At 40.1% G+C, this 19,852-nt stretch overlaps 2 protein-coding genes across 2 annotated transcripts; one reads left to right on the top strand and one right to left on the bottom strand.

Annotated features, from left to right (window-relative positions):
- Window positions 1-502: 502 nt before the first annotated feature.
- Window positions 503-7,415, bottom strand: LOC118471237 (SLAIN motif-containing protein-like). The gene is made up of 7 exons (XM_035954545.2): window positions 4,801-7,415; window positions 4,392-4,528; window positions 4,202-4,309; window positions 2,918-3,016; window positions 2,522-2,821; window positions 1,936-2,061; window positions 503-1,838 (listed from the first exon to the last, which is right to left on the bottom strand). The coding sequence occupies exons 1-7, from the start codon at window positions 5,208-5,210 to the stop codon at window positions 1,579-1,581; spliced, it is 1,440 nt and encodes a 479-aa protein (XP_035810438.2). The 5' UTR covers window positions 5,211-7,415; the 3' UTR covers window positions 503-1,578.
- A 168-nt stretch (window positions 7,416-7,583) lies between these two features.
- On the top strand, window positions 7,584-19,584 carry slc6a7 (solute carrier family 6 member 7). The gene is made up of 14 exons (XM_023284005.3): window positions 7,584-7,829; window positions 9,587-9,815; window positions 10,310-10,441; window positions 12,079-12,289; window positions 13,328-13,466; window positions 13,579-13,713; window positions 13,821-13,924; window positions 15,041-15,165; window positions 15,303-15,415; window positions 15,511-15,648; window positions 15,738-15,837; window positions 16,102-16,220; window positions 17,489-17,662; window positions 17,832-19,584. The coding sequence occupies exons 1-14, from the start codon at window positions 7,758-7,760 to the stop codon at window positions 17,991-17,993; spliced, it is 1,953 nt and encodes a 650-aa protein (XP_023139773.2). The 5' UTR covers window positions 7,584-7,757; the 3' UTR covers window positions 17,994-19,584.
- The last annotated feature ends 268 nt before the right edge of the window (window positions 19,585-19,852 follow it).

Here is a 19,852-nt window from a genome sequence, read left to right as displayed (position 1 = left end):
ATATTTCCTAAGGAGCTACATAAAGAAATACAGCTGAGGTAGAGAACAATAGATTTTACTTAATCGGCTGGTCACTGGTTGAAATTCACTGGGTGTATTTTGATAAATAATCAGTAAAATTAAGTGTTCAGATAAGGGATGCTGGCTCAGACTAGTCTGCCAATTATTTTTTAATCTTAATTTTAATCTTTAATTTTAAATGTTCACTTCTAGGTATCCAAATCTTGGTGTTTATGGAGATTTTTTTGTGTCTGTGGTTCAGTCAGTAAATCATGTTCATAAACACAATCTAACAGCAGAGGGTACTCCAACACCAAACTGTTCCAGCAAACAAACTATTGAACGTCTTTGTTCCACAAAAGTCTGAACTGACTTGAGTGTTTCCTCACCATGTTCCCATGATAAACATTTACACAGTGACTTTGTTCCTTAACTCTGTCATCTGTTGCTAATGGATGTCAATGGATCCCATTCAAACCAAGAAGCAAACAAGAGATCAAAGAAATATGAACAGAAGTGGACTGTCAATAGATTTGTTATTAATGAAAGAAAGGTTAAGAACCACAGCAGTGTAAACAGCACTGGGCTTCAGGTGACATGCTAGAACACAGAAGAAGTGCAGCTTCCCTGAGAGTTCTAGATTTGTGCTTTCTAATCCCCTCAGCAGATGATTCAAGGACTATTAGATGCACTCAGATTGGTCTTTAAGGTGTATTCAAGTGGTCTTGAAAAGTGTAAAAGAAATACAGTTGTCAACACAAAAACATCAACAAAATGTGGCCACCACTGAAGTATTATATGACATTTAATACCTTTTAAGAAAGAGCCACACCAAACCCACACCTCTGTTTCCTAGTAATGACACTTCCTTTTATGCAGACTTCACCTATTTAGCTTCTCTAACATGATGGCAAACTGCTCACTTCCTGTTGCGACAGCTCTGCAGAAGGTAGCTCATTCTGTAGTCGCCCACACTAAAGTGAAGTTTGACTGTACTTCCACACTCAAATCAGTCATAAATTCTATATGAATCACTTCCTATTCAAGCATAAACTGTTCAATGTCAGCAATTAATTAATCTCATGCAGCATGCATGGCAGCATACTCGCAAAACTACTTAGAATACAGCTTGTTTGATTCACTTTAATTATTTTGAGGAGGTCTCAGATGGGTGAATTTGTCAGTATCATCCTGACATTTCTACATTCATTTAACTTGAACACTGTATTTTTACAACAGTCAACATGATTTAAGTCTTTAGAACAACACAACCTGAGCACTTTAGTTGCTCCTGTCAGGTTTTGCTCACAGCATTGTCGTGCACATTCTTGCATTCCTTCCTTCAGGTTGTTTCGGTGGAATGTGACCCAATATAAAAACTTCATGCAGACACAGCACGTACATTATCTCTGCCCAGAACAACATACCACAACATAAAAGTTTCTAATACAAGCACTAATTTGTTTACAATCTAGAGATAGTTCTGTAAATATGCAGGCTTGTCAACCATATGAGCAAATCATTACAAGCTATTTATGTTTTCATTCTCCCTCAGTGTTACTCTACTGATGAAGTCTTTCACCTACGAATGGATGGTAAATTTCTCGACCAAGCTGCACTGGCCGGCCTCTCTGGTGAGGCAAAAACTTGTCTGTGAACGGACAGGTATCCCTTGGCAGGGTGAGGGATCCTGCAGGGGCTCAGAGACTGAGATCTTTGCAGTTTCTTGATGACTGCCGTCCGCACTGATGAGTCTCTCATTGAGTTTTTGGTATTCAGAGGTGCAGGAGAGCGTGATGTAGACCAGTAGCTTGACCCCATTCTGGTCGATGAGGTACCTGGAAAACAGAGAGTGTTTCCTTGTATTGATCAAATGCAGTTAAAGACACAGAGAAATGAAATGTAAATCTGAATTTAGCTGTGTGAGATCTAAACCTGTTGAAGGGTGAGTGATTTGGTCAGCAGGTTGGGAGTCATCTGTCTCCAGGCTTCTGCTGTTCCTGACAGCCTGCAGGGAACGGAGGCTGGTCCGCAGAGGTGACCTTGTCCTGCCTGGTGATGCTGTAAAAAACATGGAATGGGTTCATATGTAGTTCATCAAAGCTAGTATCTGCTGATGTGCTGCACATTCAGAGAGATGATTCTCAAAGGAATCCAGAAATGTCTGAACTTTTCCGATGTAACATCTATATGTAACATTACCATCTATAAAAATATGAATTATTTTGTTACTTCGTCTTTAAGTATTTTGTGTTTTCCTTGTCTTTTTTTTCTCTCAGTGTCTATCTAAAAAAGAAATAGTGATGAACAGAAATTTCTCTTTTTATGAGAGTGGTGAGATCATGTTTTTGTAAGATGAATGTTCAGATCCTTAAAAAATTCCCACCAAATTGCCTAAAGTGGCACTCGTATACAGTCTGTGAGTAATTTCATGAGATCTCACCACCATGCAGAAAATCTCACGGAGATCCTTTAATCACACAAGAAGACTGAGGACCATCTTAGTCCATTCTCTGTGTACCTTGATTCTGAGCCAGTTTCAGCAGCTTGAACTGGGTGACTTGCTGGTGAAGTCTGGTCAGTCTGGGACTTTGGCAGCCCTGCATAGCCGCTGTGGCTGCTGACTGGTAGGGGGAAGAGCTGTGCGACGGTACACCGGACTGCCAGCAAGGGGAAGGTGAAGCCTCGGTTTTATGTCGTGGAGTAAAGTCGTCAGTCTTTTCAGCTGTGGTGTTAAAACCAGAAGAAAACATCACTGGAGACTCGGTGCTCCTTTTAGGTGAAGCAGTGGCAGGCATGGAAATGTAGTCCTGACGTAAACCTGAAAAACAATATGGACCAAAGTTAATATTGCAATCCAACCTTCACTGATTGAGCAGTGTACACTCAAACAATCAAAATGCTATTCTATACTCACTGGCTTCCTGTATCCGGGCCATAATGTGGACATCTGTAATGTCCTGGAGTCTGTAGCTTGTGGTTATGGAGTCATTGAGGATATTCAGCTCATTGTGATCTGTTGATAAAGCAAGACATGACATAATAGATAGTACATGAGTATGTGCTTTTATTTCAGTCATTTTGTGTTAATGAAGAGAGAACTGGTACCCAAAGTTTAGGATGTCAAAAGTAGACACACAGAGAGTCAAACTAAATCACTGCATCATTTAATATTCATTTAAAGTTATCAACATCTGCCTGAAGTCTTCAACAGATAGACATAGTCCTTCAAGTCCTTCAAGTGCTGCATCTTCCTGGTTCCTTTTACTGCTGCAACCTTCAGTTTTGCTTGTCTGTCTGCAGTGGAATGCATCTCAGTCAGACAGAGATCAGGCAATTTAACTCAGGCAGTCAAAATTATTCTAATTCTTTGCCCTGAAAAGCTCTTTGGTTGCTTAAGCTAATGTTCAGAATCATCGTTCTGTTGAATGATGAACTGTTATCTAGTGAAATCACCAATAAGCGCCAGTTTGCAGCTCCATAACCACATTTGACAGATAAGCTTGTCCTTGTTGTCTCCACACTGTCATCTTTCCATCAAGATAAAGGTGGATTTTTGTTTCCTCAGTCATAGAATTTCGCTGGTTTCGTTTTGTAGGTTTCTGTGAACAGTGTCATGGCCTTTCATTTTCTAGGTCTGACCGAGGGTTTGCACTAAGCAATGAGTTCTTTGATGTTGTGCTCATGAAGTCATCTCTTTGGTGTTGAAAAGAAACATGTTTACCTATATTGAGTAGATTCTGACTTGTGAATTTTGATTTCCTGTCTGCATCTGCTGTTTTTTTTTCTTTTAGAAAGTACTCAGCTGCTTCTTTTCTGCAAACCAACTGAATTTGATATTTTTTCTTATTTCCTGTGTATTCTCTTTGCTCTTTGCTGCATGAACACTGACATGACACATCTGTTTGAGAAACATTAAGGTTGCTAACATAAAAAATTATAAATAAGTAGACCTCAAATTAAAGCTGAAACTTGTATTGCAGTATCCATTACTTTATTTCAGACTGACTAAAACAGGTAATTGTTCAAATAGTTCTGGACTGGACTGTAAAAACTCTCTATCTGTAGAAAAGAATTTGCCCTTAATCTGCTATTTCTACATGCTGACTAATGTTTTTCTGTAATTAACAAAGGTTTAACAGTTATATCTCAGAGTAATGTGTATAAAAATAAGTTGTTGAGCCTTTGATTATGATATTACCTAAAATGTCAGAAGTGTTGTGTGTTGTGCTGATAGATGAGGAGTCCTCAGAGACACTGGCAGCATGATGTAAAACTGCAGGACGTCGGTAGAAGGGATGGCTTGTTCCTGACAATAAAGAGATCAAATTCATTATTCTGAAATGTATGTTCAAGAATATTTGCAGCATAATGAGTGAATCTGTGCTTACTTTGATCCAGCACGTTCATCAGTACACGACATGCAGCCTCCATCTCAGGACTGGGGTTATCAAAGACGTGTCGACACCATCTGAGAGCAGACTCCTTATTCTCCACAATTGACTGCTTCTTTGGAGACTCATATAACCTGTGATGAGAGAGACATATCTGACTCCTGCTAAAGAGCAGAGCTGTTCAGAGGACTTCTAATGTGAAATACTGGTCAGATTGAGAAACTAGCTTTCCTGAACAGCATCTTTTAAAGTGTATAACTTGGAACACACAGCTAATTATACACTTTTGTGAGTTTATCATTATGTCTTCCATATGTAAAATCACAAAATTCGAGCAAAAATGAAATACTTCTACTCTACAAGCCATACAATCAAAGAATAATACTGAAGGTCTGATGGCACCTACCAGCTCTCTTCATCCTGAACATCGTCCTCTATATCAAGGATCTCTACCAAGTCCAAAGCAGACTGTTCCTCCTGTGTCTCCTCACTGTCCATGAGGTCTTTTTCACCTCTAAAACTGTACAACACTCTGTCTGAGGCACAACAAGGTGACAGTGAATTACATCCAGCCTTCAGATTGTCCAGTCTTATTCTAGCATCCATGGCAAATGACCGATTATTACAACTCTTGAATCTTGTTGGTTCAGCATCAGTCCAGATGTTGCAGTATGCGTCTGAACTGCCCTCCAGCTGCACACAGCTGCTACTCAACTTACTGCAGAAAAGATGGTTTACGCTCGTGTCAAACTCCACCGGTGGCTGATTGCAAAAATAACAGCTCCAGTCGCTCGTCACTTGGCCTTGGAGTTCCATTATCTCGGTTAAAATCCTCAAACTTTGTCACGTCTTCCAGCTTTTGTCCACTTTTGCTTCATTCCATCTCACTCCTCCGTGATGAGTAGATGTTGCCAAGCCAGAATCTGACCTAATCAGGCTGATTTTAAACCAATGCGATGGTTATTTTGCTCTTCACATGCAGCAACCGTAGCTTTACCATACCTTCTATTGACCCAGATTTGTTGAGTAGGGCTGTTAAGTATAGACACACAACAGATTGGATGGATTTAGAGAAGACTCATGAGCTTATGTGGATTAAAGAGTGCACAAGTTGCTGCGAAGGAATAAAAAGAGCCACTCAACATCACACCATCAAGACTAAAATATCTACATCTGTAGACTAGTGACGGTAATAGACACACTTGTTGGCTATTTTAACAGTATGTCATATTGCTATTCAACCATCTAGGAGTGCTAACTGGTAAATGAGACACGTTTTCTCCTCTATATTACTAATATATATGCTGAATGTTTGTGGTTGGCTGTTCTTTAAAAGTACCCGACTCATTCATCACACTTGAGGAAGTCGTGCTGAGCAGTGTGGTCAGATGCAGCTTCTCTCTCTCTCCTGCACGCAGAGGCAGATTAACACCAAGATTTACAGCCTCTCTGTCAGACATGTGAAACCTAAAACTCTCCCACTTTCTCACCTAAACCCCAGAGACAAACTGCTGCTTTGCTTTTTCTTTTAAATATTAACTGTCAGTTACAGATACATGTCTTTCTGGGATCATAACTTTACCAGAAATCTCACCAAATCTTACGAACGATAAGAAGCAAGAAGGTGCATTGTCAATATTTTACTGTGAAAAAGCTGGATAATATTGCACAATTGATAGATCTGCACAATTATGTTTAATATCAGATTTACACTGCCACATTACTAAACCTTCTGCTTAATATTGTATCATGTGAGGCCCCTGCTGGTGCCAGAACATGTCTGGGCCTTTGGGGCACCAGGATGTTAGCAGTGGATCCTTTGGGTCCTGTGGGTTGCAGTGTGGGCCTCCATAAATCAGGCGTCTTCCCACAGCTGCTCAATTGGATGAGAATCTGGAAGTGGGCTCTTCATCATGCTCCTCGCGCTGTTCCAGATCAGTTTCAAGGTGTGGCAGGATGCATTGTCCTCCTGGGGACAACCGATACTGCTGTTGCCATGAGGGGTGTGCTTGATCTGCGACAGTATTTAGGTGTTTGCTCTGTATCAAGGTAATATCCACGTGAATGGCAGGACCTAAGGTTTCCCAGCTGAACAATGCATTGTGACAAATGGATCAATGTTATTCACTTCATCGGTCAGTGGTTCTAATGTCATGACTAATCGGTATACATGCACAGGTAGGAAAATTAGAAAAACTTGACCAAACTCTGAAATCACACACCCAGAAGTCCATTAAAAGTGTAGTTTTTGGAGTAACTCCACTCTATGTGAGAATTTAGCTGCGTTAAAAGGAAAAATTTACTGTGTTGAAACGTAGCAAGTCTCCTGAACCTCTGACCACACCTGGGTGTGGTTCAACACAGTATTTGGTGTTTAGAATGTCATCAGTGGAGCATCACCACAAAAGCCGTTTGTCACCAAATAGTTCCAAAAATTGCCCATACTGAAATGTTTTATATTTCTGTTTTTGTGTGGATTAAACAATCAAGAAGACACTGATCAGCTTTGCAAGTCAAGAATAGTAGAAGAAGTATAGAATAGGAGAAGTACAGTTTTGAATTTGGAGCAAAGCCAGGCTGGCGTGCTTTCAGACTTTATAAGTTAATTGTTTCCTGACTCCAGCAGGCCACTGATCTGATTAACTGGCACCCAGTGAAAATAGGGTACTGCCTCTTTTCCATCCATTTAATTAATATAAATGAATTATAGAAAAAAAAATGGACCAACAATGGTCACACATCCAATCATTTTCAGAGTAAAGACATCATTAGAGAAATGGGACAGATCTTGCAGTTCCACTTTCAGCCACATTAAGGAGTCAATGGGCTTGTGGCGCTGTTGTAAGATCAAGCATGAATTGTTTAGTCACAGTTTTCAGTATCTTATTGCATTTTTATTAGGTGCTGTATTTATTCTCATGTTGTCATTTATTCTAAGTAACATCTGACGCCAGAATTTCCTTTGGGATCAATACAATTCTGTCTTAACTTATTTACTTTATCTTATCTTAAATTTATAATTACATAAGTAGTCTTGTGATAAAGTTTGTCAGCCATCAGGTTACCGTGCCAGACATCCTTGGACTAACCAACCCCTCCCAGTGTTGGTGTTACAGAGGAGGAGGTGTCTTCTTCTCCTCCTCCGGCTCAGAGCTGCACCTGCGCCCTTCACCTCACCGCCCACCGGCCTCCTCCTCGCCGCCTGTCTCCCTGCTGAGCCTCCGTCCGTCCGTCCGACCGACCCCCACTTCTTCTCCAAAACTTCACCAAAATGACACACTTTCAAGAACTCTCTCCTGTTTAAAATGTGGATTAACGAGCGACCAACCAGACAGTGAACCACCGCCTTTGCCGGGGGAGGAAATGCAGGACAAAAGCGGCAAAGCAGCAGCCGGGAGCCCCGCAGGAGGAAACAGCAGAGCCGCCGCCGAGCAGGTAGGACCGGAGCCTGGTTATCCTCCACATTAAACACCGCTCTGTGAGGGGTTAAGAGGCTGGTTAAGCTCTAAAATCAATGTGGATGCTTGATACGAGCCGTTTGAGTTGATTTGCCGGGCTCTTCTAGGCGTTGTGGGTCAAATTAAACGTGTTTGTGTGAAGTGGTCCAACCTGTCCGTCCACATTACTGCAGCTCAGCCACACAGGAACAGACGCTCTGTAGCCCGCAGAGATAAAGAAGGGCCTCGGCCTCTGATCACTCCACAGATGTGTTTACACAAAGTTTTCTCAAAATGGAGGTGACTGTTCAACTTTTATGATACAGTCAACATGATCTGAAAAGTGAAAACAGTTGCTGTTTTCCTGCAACCTGTTGCTTTGTGGCTGCTTTTCTCGTGTTGTCACTGCATACAGTCATCTGTTTATTCTTATTTTCAGTTGTAGAAAGTTCACTGAGTTTATAAACAAAAATGCCAACGCATCAGCAACTTTCACAGCGAGGATGTGATGTTTTTGCTAAGAAGTGTGTGGGTTTAACTATTAATAAATTAAAGATAAAAGTAATCTGCAACTGAATCAATATTGACAATTTCTCGTGTCCATAGTGATGTAGCTGATAATGATAATAATGAAGTTGCTTAGCTTTACTCTGGGGGTTGACTAAAATGTTTTCATCAGGGCAAATGTTGATTATTAGTAATCAAGGAGACTGATACACTCGATATACAGGTGCATTAAAAATTACAATCTCAGTGAAAAGTATTATTTATTTATCTTCTAAATGTCTTTAATTAAACGCTAAATTTCCTACATTTATCCTTCAAACTTGATATTGCCTACGATGTTTAACCAATCAGATGGTGCTGTGGGTGGGACATTGACCACAGAGCTGCATCAGAGACAAAGTAGCACATTTCTAATTTAATTTATTGGGAATTGTTTGAAATACACAATGCTGATAATCAAAAGAATACTAAATATTGGATTGAATAATTGGCCAGGCTAAATAACTCCTTGCTTCCTCTTTTAGTGCTGCCTTTAAAGCTGTTTGTTCAATCTTCTGCTGTGTTTTATACACTTCCCTTATTGTTCTCATATCAACACATAAACATTGTGTACCTCAACCTCCTACATCATATTGTGACACCATGTTAGCATATTATACAGTAGATTCTGCACGTGTTAAACCAAGTTATAGAAAGCATGTCATTGTATTTTGGACTCAAATTTTTGAATTTAAGTTTAGGGAAACTATGGACATTGCATTGAGTGCATGAGAAAAGCAATAAAATAATGACAGTAACAGCATGTGAAGCAGCCGCTCTGCTGTTCTCTTCACTAAACTTCCTCCCTGTGACCTGACATCAGAAATAGTTCCTCTCTTGTTCGGAGGTGATGAGCTGCAGGAAGGAAGAGGAAGAAACAGTTGGTGTTTTTTATTACCTGAGAAACTTTATCTAAAAGCTAAACCTTATGTAGTTTGTATATGTCACTGTACCTCTGAACCGTAACCAGCAGATACTCTGTGTTATAATTGGCATAGTACCTAAAAATAATGAATTTTTAAAGCTGTCATTGATTAATATTCTGTTGCTTGACAAATTGTTTCCCGCTATTTTATGTAATTCACATTTATCAGCTGTATTATGAAAAAATGAAGGGGAGAGGTCCAGATTTCTAGATTTGTATTGGTATCTGTGTCACTGTTTTAGTGTAAAATAAGTGTCTTAACAATCTATTTTTGTGTTTTTCAGAATTCAGTACATGTGAATGGACATACTGTCACCCAGAATGGCCACAGTCCGGCAACTACACCTTCACCACAACCACAGCTTGAATGTCGAGCCCAGAGTCCTGCACCTGCGACTGCACCGAGGGAGCAGTGGGGTGGAAAGTACGAGTTCCTGCTCTCCTGCATCGGATACTGCGTGGGACTGGGGAACGTGTGGCGGTTCCCGTATCTTTGTTATCGCAATGGAGGAGGTGAGCGGTCTTTAAACGTGCTCGCCGCCCTCTGAAGCCTTAAATGCGTTTGATGCCTGGGTGTGTGTCTGGTAGGATTTGTCACACCCGTTTGGACACGAGGCACTCTTTGCTCTGCCTTTGGGTGTGTACTGTCTTCCTGATCGTTCTGGCTTATTTTGCACACTCAGTGCAGAGCTCTCCATGGAGGCCTCTGGGACTGGCAGCTGGAGCACAAAGCATTTCCTAATCCTCAAAATAGAGGCAGTGTTTTCCCCTGATTACACACCAGACATGCAGCTTTATGTGCTATCCATTTTTTTCTGAAATCAAACATGTCATAGCTTGACTAACAGTAAAGCTGAAGAACATCATCAGTAAAGCTGCCCTCTAGAAAGCAGTTATATGAGTTAACCTGCCTCTGCAGGTTGTCTGCATGCACAAAACATGTAATTGTAGCGGATTTCTGCCCCCTCTACCCCCGACTACAGATGATGTGTTTCTAATCTTCTCAGGTGTGTTCCTCATCCCCTACTTCATCATGCTCTTTGTTACGGGAGTTCCACTCTTCCTCATGGAGCTGAGTTTAGGCCAGTATGGAGCAGCTGGCCCGATCACTGTGTGGAAATGCTGCCCTCTGCTCAAAGGTAATGACCTCCTCCATCACTCCTTTTAGTCCAGTAGTTACACACTTGCATAAACTGTAATTCAGTGATGTGACTGTAGAAATGTTTACAGATAATTGTGTCCACATGGTGACCTAAAACTAGTGTATACAGCAAGAGGAAGCGTGAAAGTATCCAACCAAAGTAAAATCCCTTTCAGGACTGAAGTCAGTCCTCCAAAATGTATGAACACAATTATTCAAAACCAATAGAAAATTTCAAAAGATAAATTAGCAAGCTGCAGTTTCTCACAGCTCGGCTAGAATGCAGACAAGTTGCAAACATATACATGGATACATGTTAGCATACCATAATGAAACAGATACAGAAACAAGTGATCATCTGGCATGCTTATCAGCAGTGCAAGATGTTGCAGGTTTAGGTGGAACTGTGAAATGTGGCTGTCATTCTTGTGCTATCTGGTCAAATCTAGCAGCATGTTGACTTGTGCAAGACTTCAGTGACATTTAAGGCTACAGGCGCAGTGTGTTCAAGCTGATCATCAAGTCATCCCATACAGACAAATGCAGTGATTGGCTGCCTTTTTCTAGGCCTGTACTGCCACAGAGAACAGATTTCTTTTGTCTAGCTATCAAAGCACTTGACTTATTGATTGTTCTTGGGACGGGAAGAGACTTTAACCCCTTAATGCTGATCATCGCGAATTTGTGTCATACCGCTTGCATTCAGACTGCAGCCGAGATAATGTATGCATTCCCCCAATGCTGGTTTGTGCATATTCAATACATACCTAGGAACCTTTTGTAAGCACTGGTTTCTTGTAGGACCGGTCAGAGTGGGACCTAAATTATTCTATATCTGTTATTATTATTTATTTGTTCTGTGTGCTATAGACAACTTAACAATCTCCACTTAATTTTGCAACAGCTTGAGAGCACAAAACACAAATAATAATTTTTTTTATATAATTGTGAATAAATTCAGGTGTCAAGGGGTTAAACAAATAGGACAAAAAATACTCTGGGGATACTTTGCACACTCTACTTTGCTTTTAATTGCTTTTCTAAACTGGAGCTTCCACTGAACCATACCTAATGATCTGTGCGAGCGGCAACTCAAGTTGACGTCAGAATGCCTGTGCCACCAGTCAGTCCACATTATACAGCCAAGCCTTGGAAATTAACCGGCTGCTGACTCACATCAGCTTGTCACGTCACTACTCTATGTCATGTGGCTAACCCTAAAGATTCCTGACAGCTCTGTAACTCGGCGGCTGAATATAAACATCTGATAAGGAAACCTGTAGCAATGTCTTAAAGCCAAAAACGTTTGTTGTGTAAGGGCAGTTTCTATTCTTAAGTGGAAATAGCAGCAACTTAACCAGTTGAATAAAGAGAGTTAGGAAAGTGAATGCAAAAGAAGTAAATAGTTCTGGTGACCAAGCCCAATTCTAAGTGTCTGAAATGGTGTGATCAAGGTTCAATGCTCTCTGAAATGTTCATTAAATGTACATATTTCATGTTTCCGTAAGTACAACTACCACTTTATGTAACATAGGATTCACATCTACCTGAAATATGATCCACCTGATATCTTACACCATATGCCTCATACAATACTGTGCATCCTAACGCCCTCTATTTTGTCTTTTTACGTAGGTATTGGCATTGGCATGCTGTGTGTGTCCACGTTGGTGTGTCTGTACTATAACGTCATCATAGCGTGGACGTTTTACTATCTGGGCAGCTCGTTCCAGAGCCCCCTGCCCTGGTCATGTGACGCTGTAGCCAACTTAGCTCTCTGTGGTAACAGGACCGCCAGCAACAGCTCCACTGCTAAAACCCTCAGCCCCACAGAGTTTTTCTGGAAGTAAGTGGTTTGTTTGTACTTAAATGCATCTAGCTTGCTTTGTATAGACTATTGGAGAAAATTGGCATAAATTATATAAATTGTTTTATTGCTTTGGGCATCTTTAAATTTCTTCTCCTTGGAGCTGCTGTAACAGTGAACTTTCCCCACTGTGGGATCAATAAAGTTTATCTTATCTTCATATGCTCTGTATACTTGTACATCTTCATACTAAATGTATGCTTTTTTATATTAAAAAAAGTTATATTTCAAGGCAAATACTTTTGTCTTCATGACATATTTGTTAAAAGGCGCACACAAAGCGTGCTCCAGTACTTGTTTACATGATTGAACACTTCAAGCTGTTTTTCAGCTAATATGACACAAGACTTCCTGGAAACAACTTATATGATGAAATATCATCTATTGTAGTGTACAACGCTTACTTAGTACATACGGCTTTCATTTTTATGTATAAATCATTGTGATGTTTTGTAACAACAGCAGAAAAATGATTTAACGGCCAATTAAATGAACTCTTATCTTAAAGCAGACAGTGAGTGACTACCACACTCTATTTTGATTACAAAGAGCAACATGTTCATGATGTTTTATAACCTTCTAGATTAAATAGATAAAGCAATAAGAAGCATTTGTGATATTTAAGTGTATAGCTGTGTGACTGATAGTATACTATGTATTACATCATACTGTACATCATAAATTGTACATTATTAATGCTGATAGCAACTCTTACGCATTAATCATTTACATACATGTAAATGCACTATTCTTCCTCTACTATTGGTGTAATATTGCCCTTATAAGAGCAAGTACTAAAAATGTTGCTCATTTTGCAAATCCACTAGGACTTTCTATGGTGTGTGACTTTAAAGAAAACCATCTGAACACTTAAGACAGCACAGTCCCGGTCACTTGTGAATCCCAGCAGCTATGCCTTGTGTGATTTGCGTCAGACAGTGTGTAATAAATTTGGCTAGAAGGGTGTGGTCACAGAAGTGCTGTTTCATGTTTGTGTGTGACTTGTGTGTCTCGTAGTGAGCGTGTGCTGGGTGTAGTACACAGCGAGGGCCTTCATGACCCGGGCCCTGTCCGGTGGCAACTGGCGCTGTGCCTGCTGGCTGCCTGGATCATCATCTTCCTGTGTATGCTCAAGGGCATCCGCAGTTCCGGCAAGGTGAATCAGCACAATGTTGTTATTGTCAGCTCCCCCAGAAAACATACAACCCGTTCCCTTTGCTGCCATATCTCGTTGGTGTAACGTGTGTCTGTGCTGCGTGTGTTTTCAGGTGGTTTATGTTACAGCTACCTTCCCATACTTTGTCCTCATTGTTCTGATCATCAGAGGCGCCACACTGGAGGGTTCACTTCAGGGCGTTGCTTTCTACCTCACGCCAGACTGGGGTCGCTTAGCCAATGCACAGGTACTTCTGAAGGTCGACTTGCACACATGAGGCAGACGGGTCTATGAATGCAGTGATTAATGCAGATTTTCACTGTTCAACGTGTTTGTCTTTCTGAAATATCGCAGGTGTGGAATGATGCAGCCTCGCAGATCTTCTACTCATTAGGTATTGGAGTTGGAGGGCTGCTTTCTATGGCCTCTTACAATAAGTTCGACAACAATGTCATCAGGTGAGTTTGGCTATGTTAGGACTGCAGGCAGAAGTGACCTAAAACTGATTATCTTTGCTCATTTGTGACTCTGTATAATCAGCCCAAATCGCACCTAATCAGATTTTCTTGTTTTCTGATTTTGGCTACATCCCTGTGTGGTTTTAAATCAGATGCAGGGACGATTTTTTTGTAATGCAACCTAAATCTGAACAGTCATATTGGAGTTCTGTGGTAGTGGGAGTCATAACTCCTTTGAGAAATTAGAGCTGAAACTGCAACGGAAGACTTAAGCGGCCTCTATGTTTACTTCTGTATGACAGCTTGCTACATGTGACGTCTTAATAATATGAATAAACTTTAATTTTGTAGCACATTTCAAAAACAAAGGACTTTACAATGAAGGCATGATTTTAAAAAAATTATGCAAGAACCAGAAGTTGGCAAGAGGTTAAAATGTTTTCAACAAATGCTATCAGTCGAACAATTAATGTGAGTTTTAAGGAGAGTTTTAACCCCCTGAACCCTAAAACCTACTGGCAGTTTTGTTCATATTTTAGAAATTGGCAAAATTATAGATCTTATTACAACTAGAAACTACAAAAACAGAAAGAAACACCAATTTTTCAATTTTCCAACAGCTCTTAAACTACACTATTTTTTGTATTTTATGTTTATGTCAAAAATAAAGCATTTTTCTCTAACTACATTCTGCAAAAGACAAAAATTCTGCATTCCTCAACACAACCATAAAGCCATGGCTGACTCGACTACGACCAACACTCGTGACAAAAATTCAAGGACTTTTTGGCTGAATTGGATTGAGCTATTGTCTGTTTTTATACATAGTATAGCATTGCATTTAAACTTTATTACACTGAATAAAAAAGCCTTTAGAGTACCATTTCTTCAGAGTTTGCATTCAGGACAGTTCAGGACCGTGACCAGCTCACACTAAAATCTGATATTGGTCATAATTTAAAAATACAATCATATGCTTAGCCAAACAAACAGATCTGAGCAATAAATCTGAATTTGGCACTAAGGCTTGCAGTGTAAATGTAGCCTTGGTTCATTCAGTCTGTTGTTACAGTCATGGAGGCTCCAGTCTCATAATCATGGCTCTTTTTATTTCAGGGACACTCTGATTATCACCACAGGAAACTGCTGCACCAGCTTCTTCGCAGGATTTGCTATTTTCTCAATCCTGGGTCACATGGCCTGGAGGAAGGGAGTTCCTGTTGCACAGGTGGCTGATACAGGTAGCTACATTCTGCTTATTTTGCTTAGTAATCCTGTGGATCTTTGTCCAGTTCTTCTCAGCCGGAGACAATAAGAGCTCATGATATCAACACATTTGAACAATGTATCCCTTACATCATGCTTTTTGTGGCTTCAGGTCCTGGATTGGCCTTTGTTGCTTACCCAGAAGCCCTTGCTCTGCTGCCAGGGTCAGTGTTCTGGTCCATTCTGTTTTTCCTCATGCTCTTTATGCTGGGTATCGATACACTGGTAAGACTACACACCACGCAAAGACATGAGCAGAAATAAAGACATGTGAGTCCACCTCTAAATGTGGAATACCTTCATGCTCTGCTGCCTTCCAGTTTGGCAACATGGAGGGCATCACTACGGCCGTGCTGGATGAGTTTCCACAGCTCAGAAGGAACACACTGCACAAGTCCTTGTTCTTGGGCGCTCTGTGTTTTTGCTTCTACCTGATGGGGCTCCTGTTAGTGACCAATGTGAGTGTCTTTAATGAGCAATAATATGATGAATCTGCATGTTTTGTATGTTGAGACTCCCATTTCTCATGCTGTCTGTGTCTTCATAGGGAGGAATTTACTGGTTCACTCTCATTGACGCCTTTGCTACTAGTTTCGGCCTCATCATCATCGCCCTCTTCATGTGCATTGGCATCTCCTTTTTCTATGGTATCCCATCGCATCCCTCACATCACACCCCTCTAACCACGTCAGTCATTTGCATGAGTTTCACTCACCAAAAACACGTTGTAAAAACATAATTAGCACTTTTTTCACACTCTAAATATCGCATCCTCTCTTTTTTATTTATCACCTTTTTATTCTACTTAATATCAAATCGAACATATTGTGTGTTATTCTCTGTTTTCCTGATGGCTTCCATATGTTTTCCAGGTTTAATAATATGCAGCTCTTAATGAACTTTTCTTTTAGGAGTCAACCAGTTTTGTCAAGACATTATCGATATGATCTGCCACTGCCCTCCCTGGTGCAGTAAAGTGTTGCTTTACTTCAAAGCATGCTGGGTATTCTGTACTCCATTTCTCCTGCTGGTGCGTATACACATCAATGTTATGATGGATATTTGCTTGTAGATTTCAGCTCTATTTATTATGAAGATTGCTTTTCTTTTGCCTATCTGCTTAAGATACATCCAACTAGTATTTTTTCATTTTAAAATAGAAATTTTTTTAAGTGCACGACAGCTGCTAACTTAGACAACAGGGCCTTAGTTGTCCATGCAGGTAGTTTGTTATTCATGTTGAATTAAGAACTGGTAGTCAAGACAAGTGAAGGAAAATGGGCATTTGACAGGAGTGTTACATATCAGGAAACAAATGTAATGACCTCTCAGGCCCAGTCAGAAAGAGAACATGGATGTCTGTGTCATTGTTTCCAATAGTGTCAGTTTCTTCTCCTGTTCAGACTAAACACAATAGAATGCAATAAAATGCAACATTTATAAAAGTCTCCATTTTAGTAGTCCTTATACCCTGGAGTTGTGTGGACACCAGGTGTAAATGTAGCAGAATTTATGGTTTTTAAAATGAAAATGCATGTGTGGATAAATCCTTATTGTGCAATAATGTCTTTTCTAGAATTTGTTGCAGTGAATTTGACAGGGTTTTATCGCTTTTTGAAGGTGATTGTGTTGGAATGCAATAACTACTAGGCTGCTTTAGTGTAAATGCTGTTACATTCTGTGATATTTTTCATGTAAAAAGAAGCTATAACTGATCTGTTATGTCTTATCTGGCAGTCTCGTATGTGATATTGGGAGCAAAACATAAAAAATGATTAGTAAGGCTATTTTGCCAATCACTAATAACCATCACTGCTAGCTGTAGCTTCACTACTAAGAAAATGACACCTTAAGTACTTACAGCATTGTTGGTTTGTATCATTTGCACAATTCGTGTTACATCACACCCTCTTATGTCTGCTGCTCTTCAATGTATGTTGCCTGAAGCAGGTTAAATGATCTCCCCATTCGAAGGTACCCATATTGTAATGTTTTGCTGAGGGGTGAAACACTGTGCTGCTCCAGAGAGTTGAAAATATCCAGTTACATGACTGAAGAGTTTGGATCACAAACGTCCAGAGAAACTAAAACAACATCATTTGAAATCTACAGTAGCCAACTGTGCTGGAATCTTCACCCCAGCTGAGTAATTGAAGAGGAGAAACTGACATTCAATCTGAGTTCCCCCTGCAGCATTTCTACACTGACCTTCCTGTTGTCTCTTCTTCTGTTCCACTGTGTGTCTGTTTGTTGAGGTGAAACACTCCTCTGCTCACTGTGTGTCTTTTCCTGTTCTAGTTCATCCTGACTTACATCTTCATTGAGATGTACAACACATCGCTGCACTACGGTGATTACGTGTATCCGCGGTGGGGTAAAGCGTTGGGAGTGTGCATGGGAGCCACCTGCTGCCTGCAGATCCTCATCTGGGCCATTGTGGCCATCAGCAGGGAAACTGGAACTCTGAAAGACGTCAGTATCACCACTATGTCATTCTGTCACTGTGAGGTCCAGTTACACCTCTGCTATAGTCACACTAATAGCTCAAACTGGCTGCCAGTGCTGTTTAAATGGGCTCTACGGTAGATGCAATGAAACGGCCTGTGTGGGTTTGTGACCGTCTGGCTTCTTTTTTCTGCAGCGCTTCCAGAAAGCAATTCGACCTCTGAATTCCTGGAGGGTAAATAACTTGAACAGCGCCAGCGGGAGGACAGCGGAGCGCATGGAGCCTGAGAGAGTGGAGACGCCGTTCACGGTCACGCTCACGGACATGGACTTCACTGCGATGGCGTGGGAGGCGTAACAACGCAGAGATCAGAGATGAACTCACAATGATGAGCAAACTATGCTGTAAAGAGACAGAGGAATTTATTATTTTGTTATTCGCCCCAGCTTGGCCCTGGTGGCTGCGTCTGAACAGACTTTGTCCTGCAGGGCAGTGTGGATTAATTGCTTTATTTATACCATTGAGTAAATAGCATTTTTAACAAGCCTTTTTAAAATTTTATTTACATTGCATAGAATGTAAGGTTACAGTAAAGTGTGGATCATCTTCATCTTACAGGATGCAGCAGGTTCCACTAGGATATTTCATGTGTCTTATTTATTTTCGTAGTACACTGAGTTTTCAGAGGGACCACATTTTATTTGTTATGTTGAAGGAGGAGGGGCTGTTAACCTTCATATCACTCAAGGACCTGGAGAAGTGACCACAAATCATCATCAGCCTGCCAGATTAAACGGTGCTGACGGCACAGCTACAGTCAGGAACACTTTTATTCCATCTTTTTGAAATTCATTATCTCTAGAATAAATAATGAAATTAAAAGTAACTTGCCAAATTAACTATTTTTCAATGTACTGTTCATGTGTCCACGAGAGGAGACACTGAGATTTGTTGTCTGACAATTTCCATTGATCAGTTTTTAGAAATTTCTGCAGAAAATGTAGTAATTTATTCGCTCCTATTGAAAGCTGTCTTTCAGAATGTACTGTTTGTGCCATAATAACAACTAAAGTCTACAGAAGTATTGTAGACACGCTTTTAAATGTTACATCTAAAAATTATCTTTTGAAAAAAGAAGAGAAGTCAGTGTGTATCTACACACCTTTTTAGTTTACCTTAACTTGATGTTGACTGTTATTCATTGTCGGTTTCCCTCTGCTGTTTATTAGAAAAACCTCATTAAATCATTGTTATGTCAATTGTTAGATATATTGCCTTGAGTAAATGATAGTTTTTATGCTCTAAACCTGACTAACATCTTATAACTTTCTAAAGGGGGGGAAAGGCTAATCAGGTTTGGCAGGAATGCTCAGAGAAGACAGCAAAATTGGTTGTTAAAATGTTATTTATTGGCAAATTAGCCATGCTGCTCAGTTTAAAAACATTATTGGACAATCAGGTTTTTGTTTTTTTCTGGAATCTTTGCTAGATATGCCCAGTGATGTTAAATGTGGGACATAAAGAAATGAATAATATGAAGTGTTAAAAAAATACCGCACCCATGTGAGACTGCTCACATGGGTGCAGACCAGTCAAATTACTGTGTTGTGTATGTCTTGAAGGGACTGAATGAATGAGGTTATCCCAGGTAGATCACATTTAAACATGCTTGGTTCTTAATGAAGTTTGAATCTTGTTTCTGTGATTGATGAACACACCTCCACCGTTTTCCAGGCCATGCTTCAAAGTGTTCCCTGTTGTGTCCTGTTGCAAACAAGCACATGATGACAGATAAAGACGTCCATTTTTTAAAACTCCTTCAAGCACATGAAGATGTTTTTGTGTATATATAAAGAGGATTTTCTCTTTGAAATGATCTTTCAAGCAGGATCACGACTTAAAAACAAATTGTATGTAATTAAACTTCTGCATCTATTTTGCCTTTGTACACCTTGCCGTTCTCATATACTTCCTGTGCATAAAGATGACATATTCTTTATATAACTATTTAGTTCCATTTGTTGTGATCTATATGAATTTTTCAATGAGATCTGATGAGAACTACTTAAAACCGCAAGATAAATATGTGTATAACCAAAAGTAGTTTAATTTAACTGAATTTTCAGAGTTAATAGGCTTTTAAAAAATAGATTTATGGTGATTATAATGGCTCAGGTATGAATCCAAGATAGAGCACAGATACACAGTATACACAT

This window comes from Amphiprion ocellaris, chromosome 14 (genome assembly GCF_022539595.1).
Source record: "Amphiprion ocellaris isolate individual 3 ecotype Okinawa chromosome 14, ASM2253959v1, whole genome shotgun sequence".
In the NCBI taxonomy this organism is placed as follows: Eukaryota; Metazoa; Chordata; class Actinopteri; family Pomacentridae; genus Amphiprion; species Amphiprion ocellaris.
Note: the sequence above shows the minus strand (reverse complement) of the source record. Positions and strands in the feature narration are given on the sequence as shown.

Excerpts from the sequence above, each read along its gene's own strand:
- slc6a7 (XM_023284005.3), top strand. The coding sequence starts at position 7,758 with ATGCAGGACAAAAGCGGCAAAGCAGCAGCCGGGAGCCCCGCAGGAGGA. Across the intron at positions 12,290-13,327 it reads CCCACAGAGTTTTTCTGGAA|TGAGCGTGTGCTGGGTGTAG; the intron begins GTAAGTGGTTTG and ends TGTGTCTCGTAG. Across the intron at positions 15,416-15,510 it reads TGCTGGGTATCGATACACTG|TTTGGCAACATGGAGGGCAT; the intron begins GTAAGACTACAC and ends GCTGCCTTCCAG.
- LOC118471237 (XM_035954545.2), bottom strand. The coding sequence starts at position 5,210 with ATGGAACTCCAAGGCCAAGTGACGAGCGACTGGAGCTGTTATTTTTGC. Across the intron at positions 4,310-4,391 it reads GATGAACGTGCTGGATCAAA|GAACAAGCCATCCCTTCTAC; the intron begins GTAAGCACAGAT and ends CTTTATTGTCAG. Across the intron at positions 1,839-1,935 it reads AATCACTCACCCTTCAACAG|GTACCTCATCGACCAGAATG; the intron begins GTTTAGATCTCA and ends TCTGTTTTCCAG.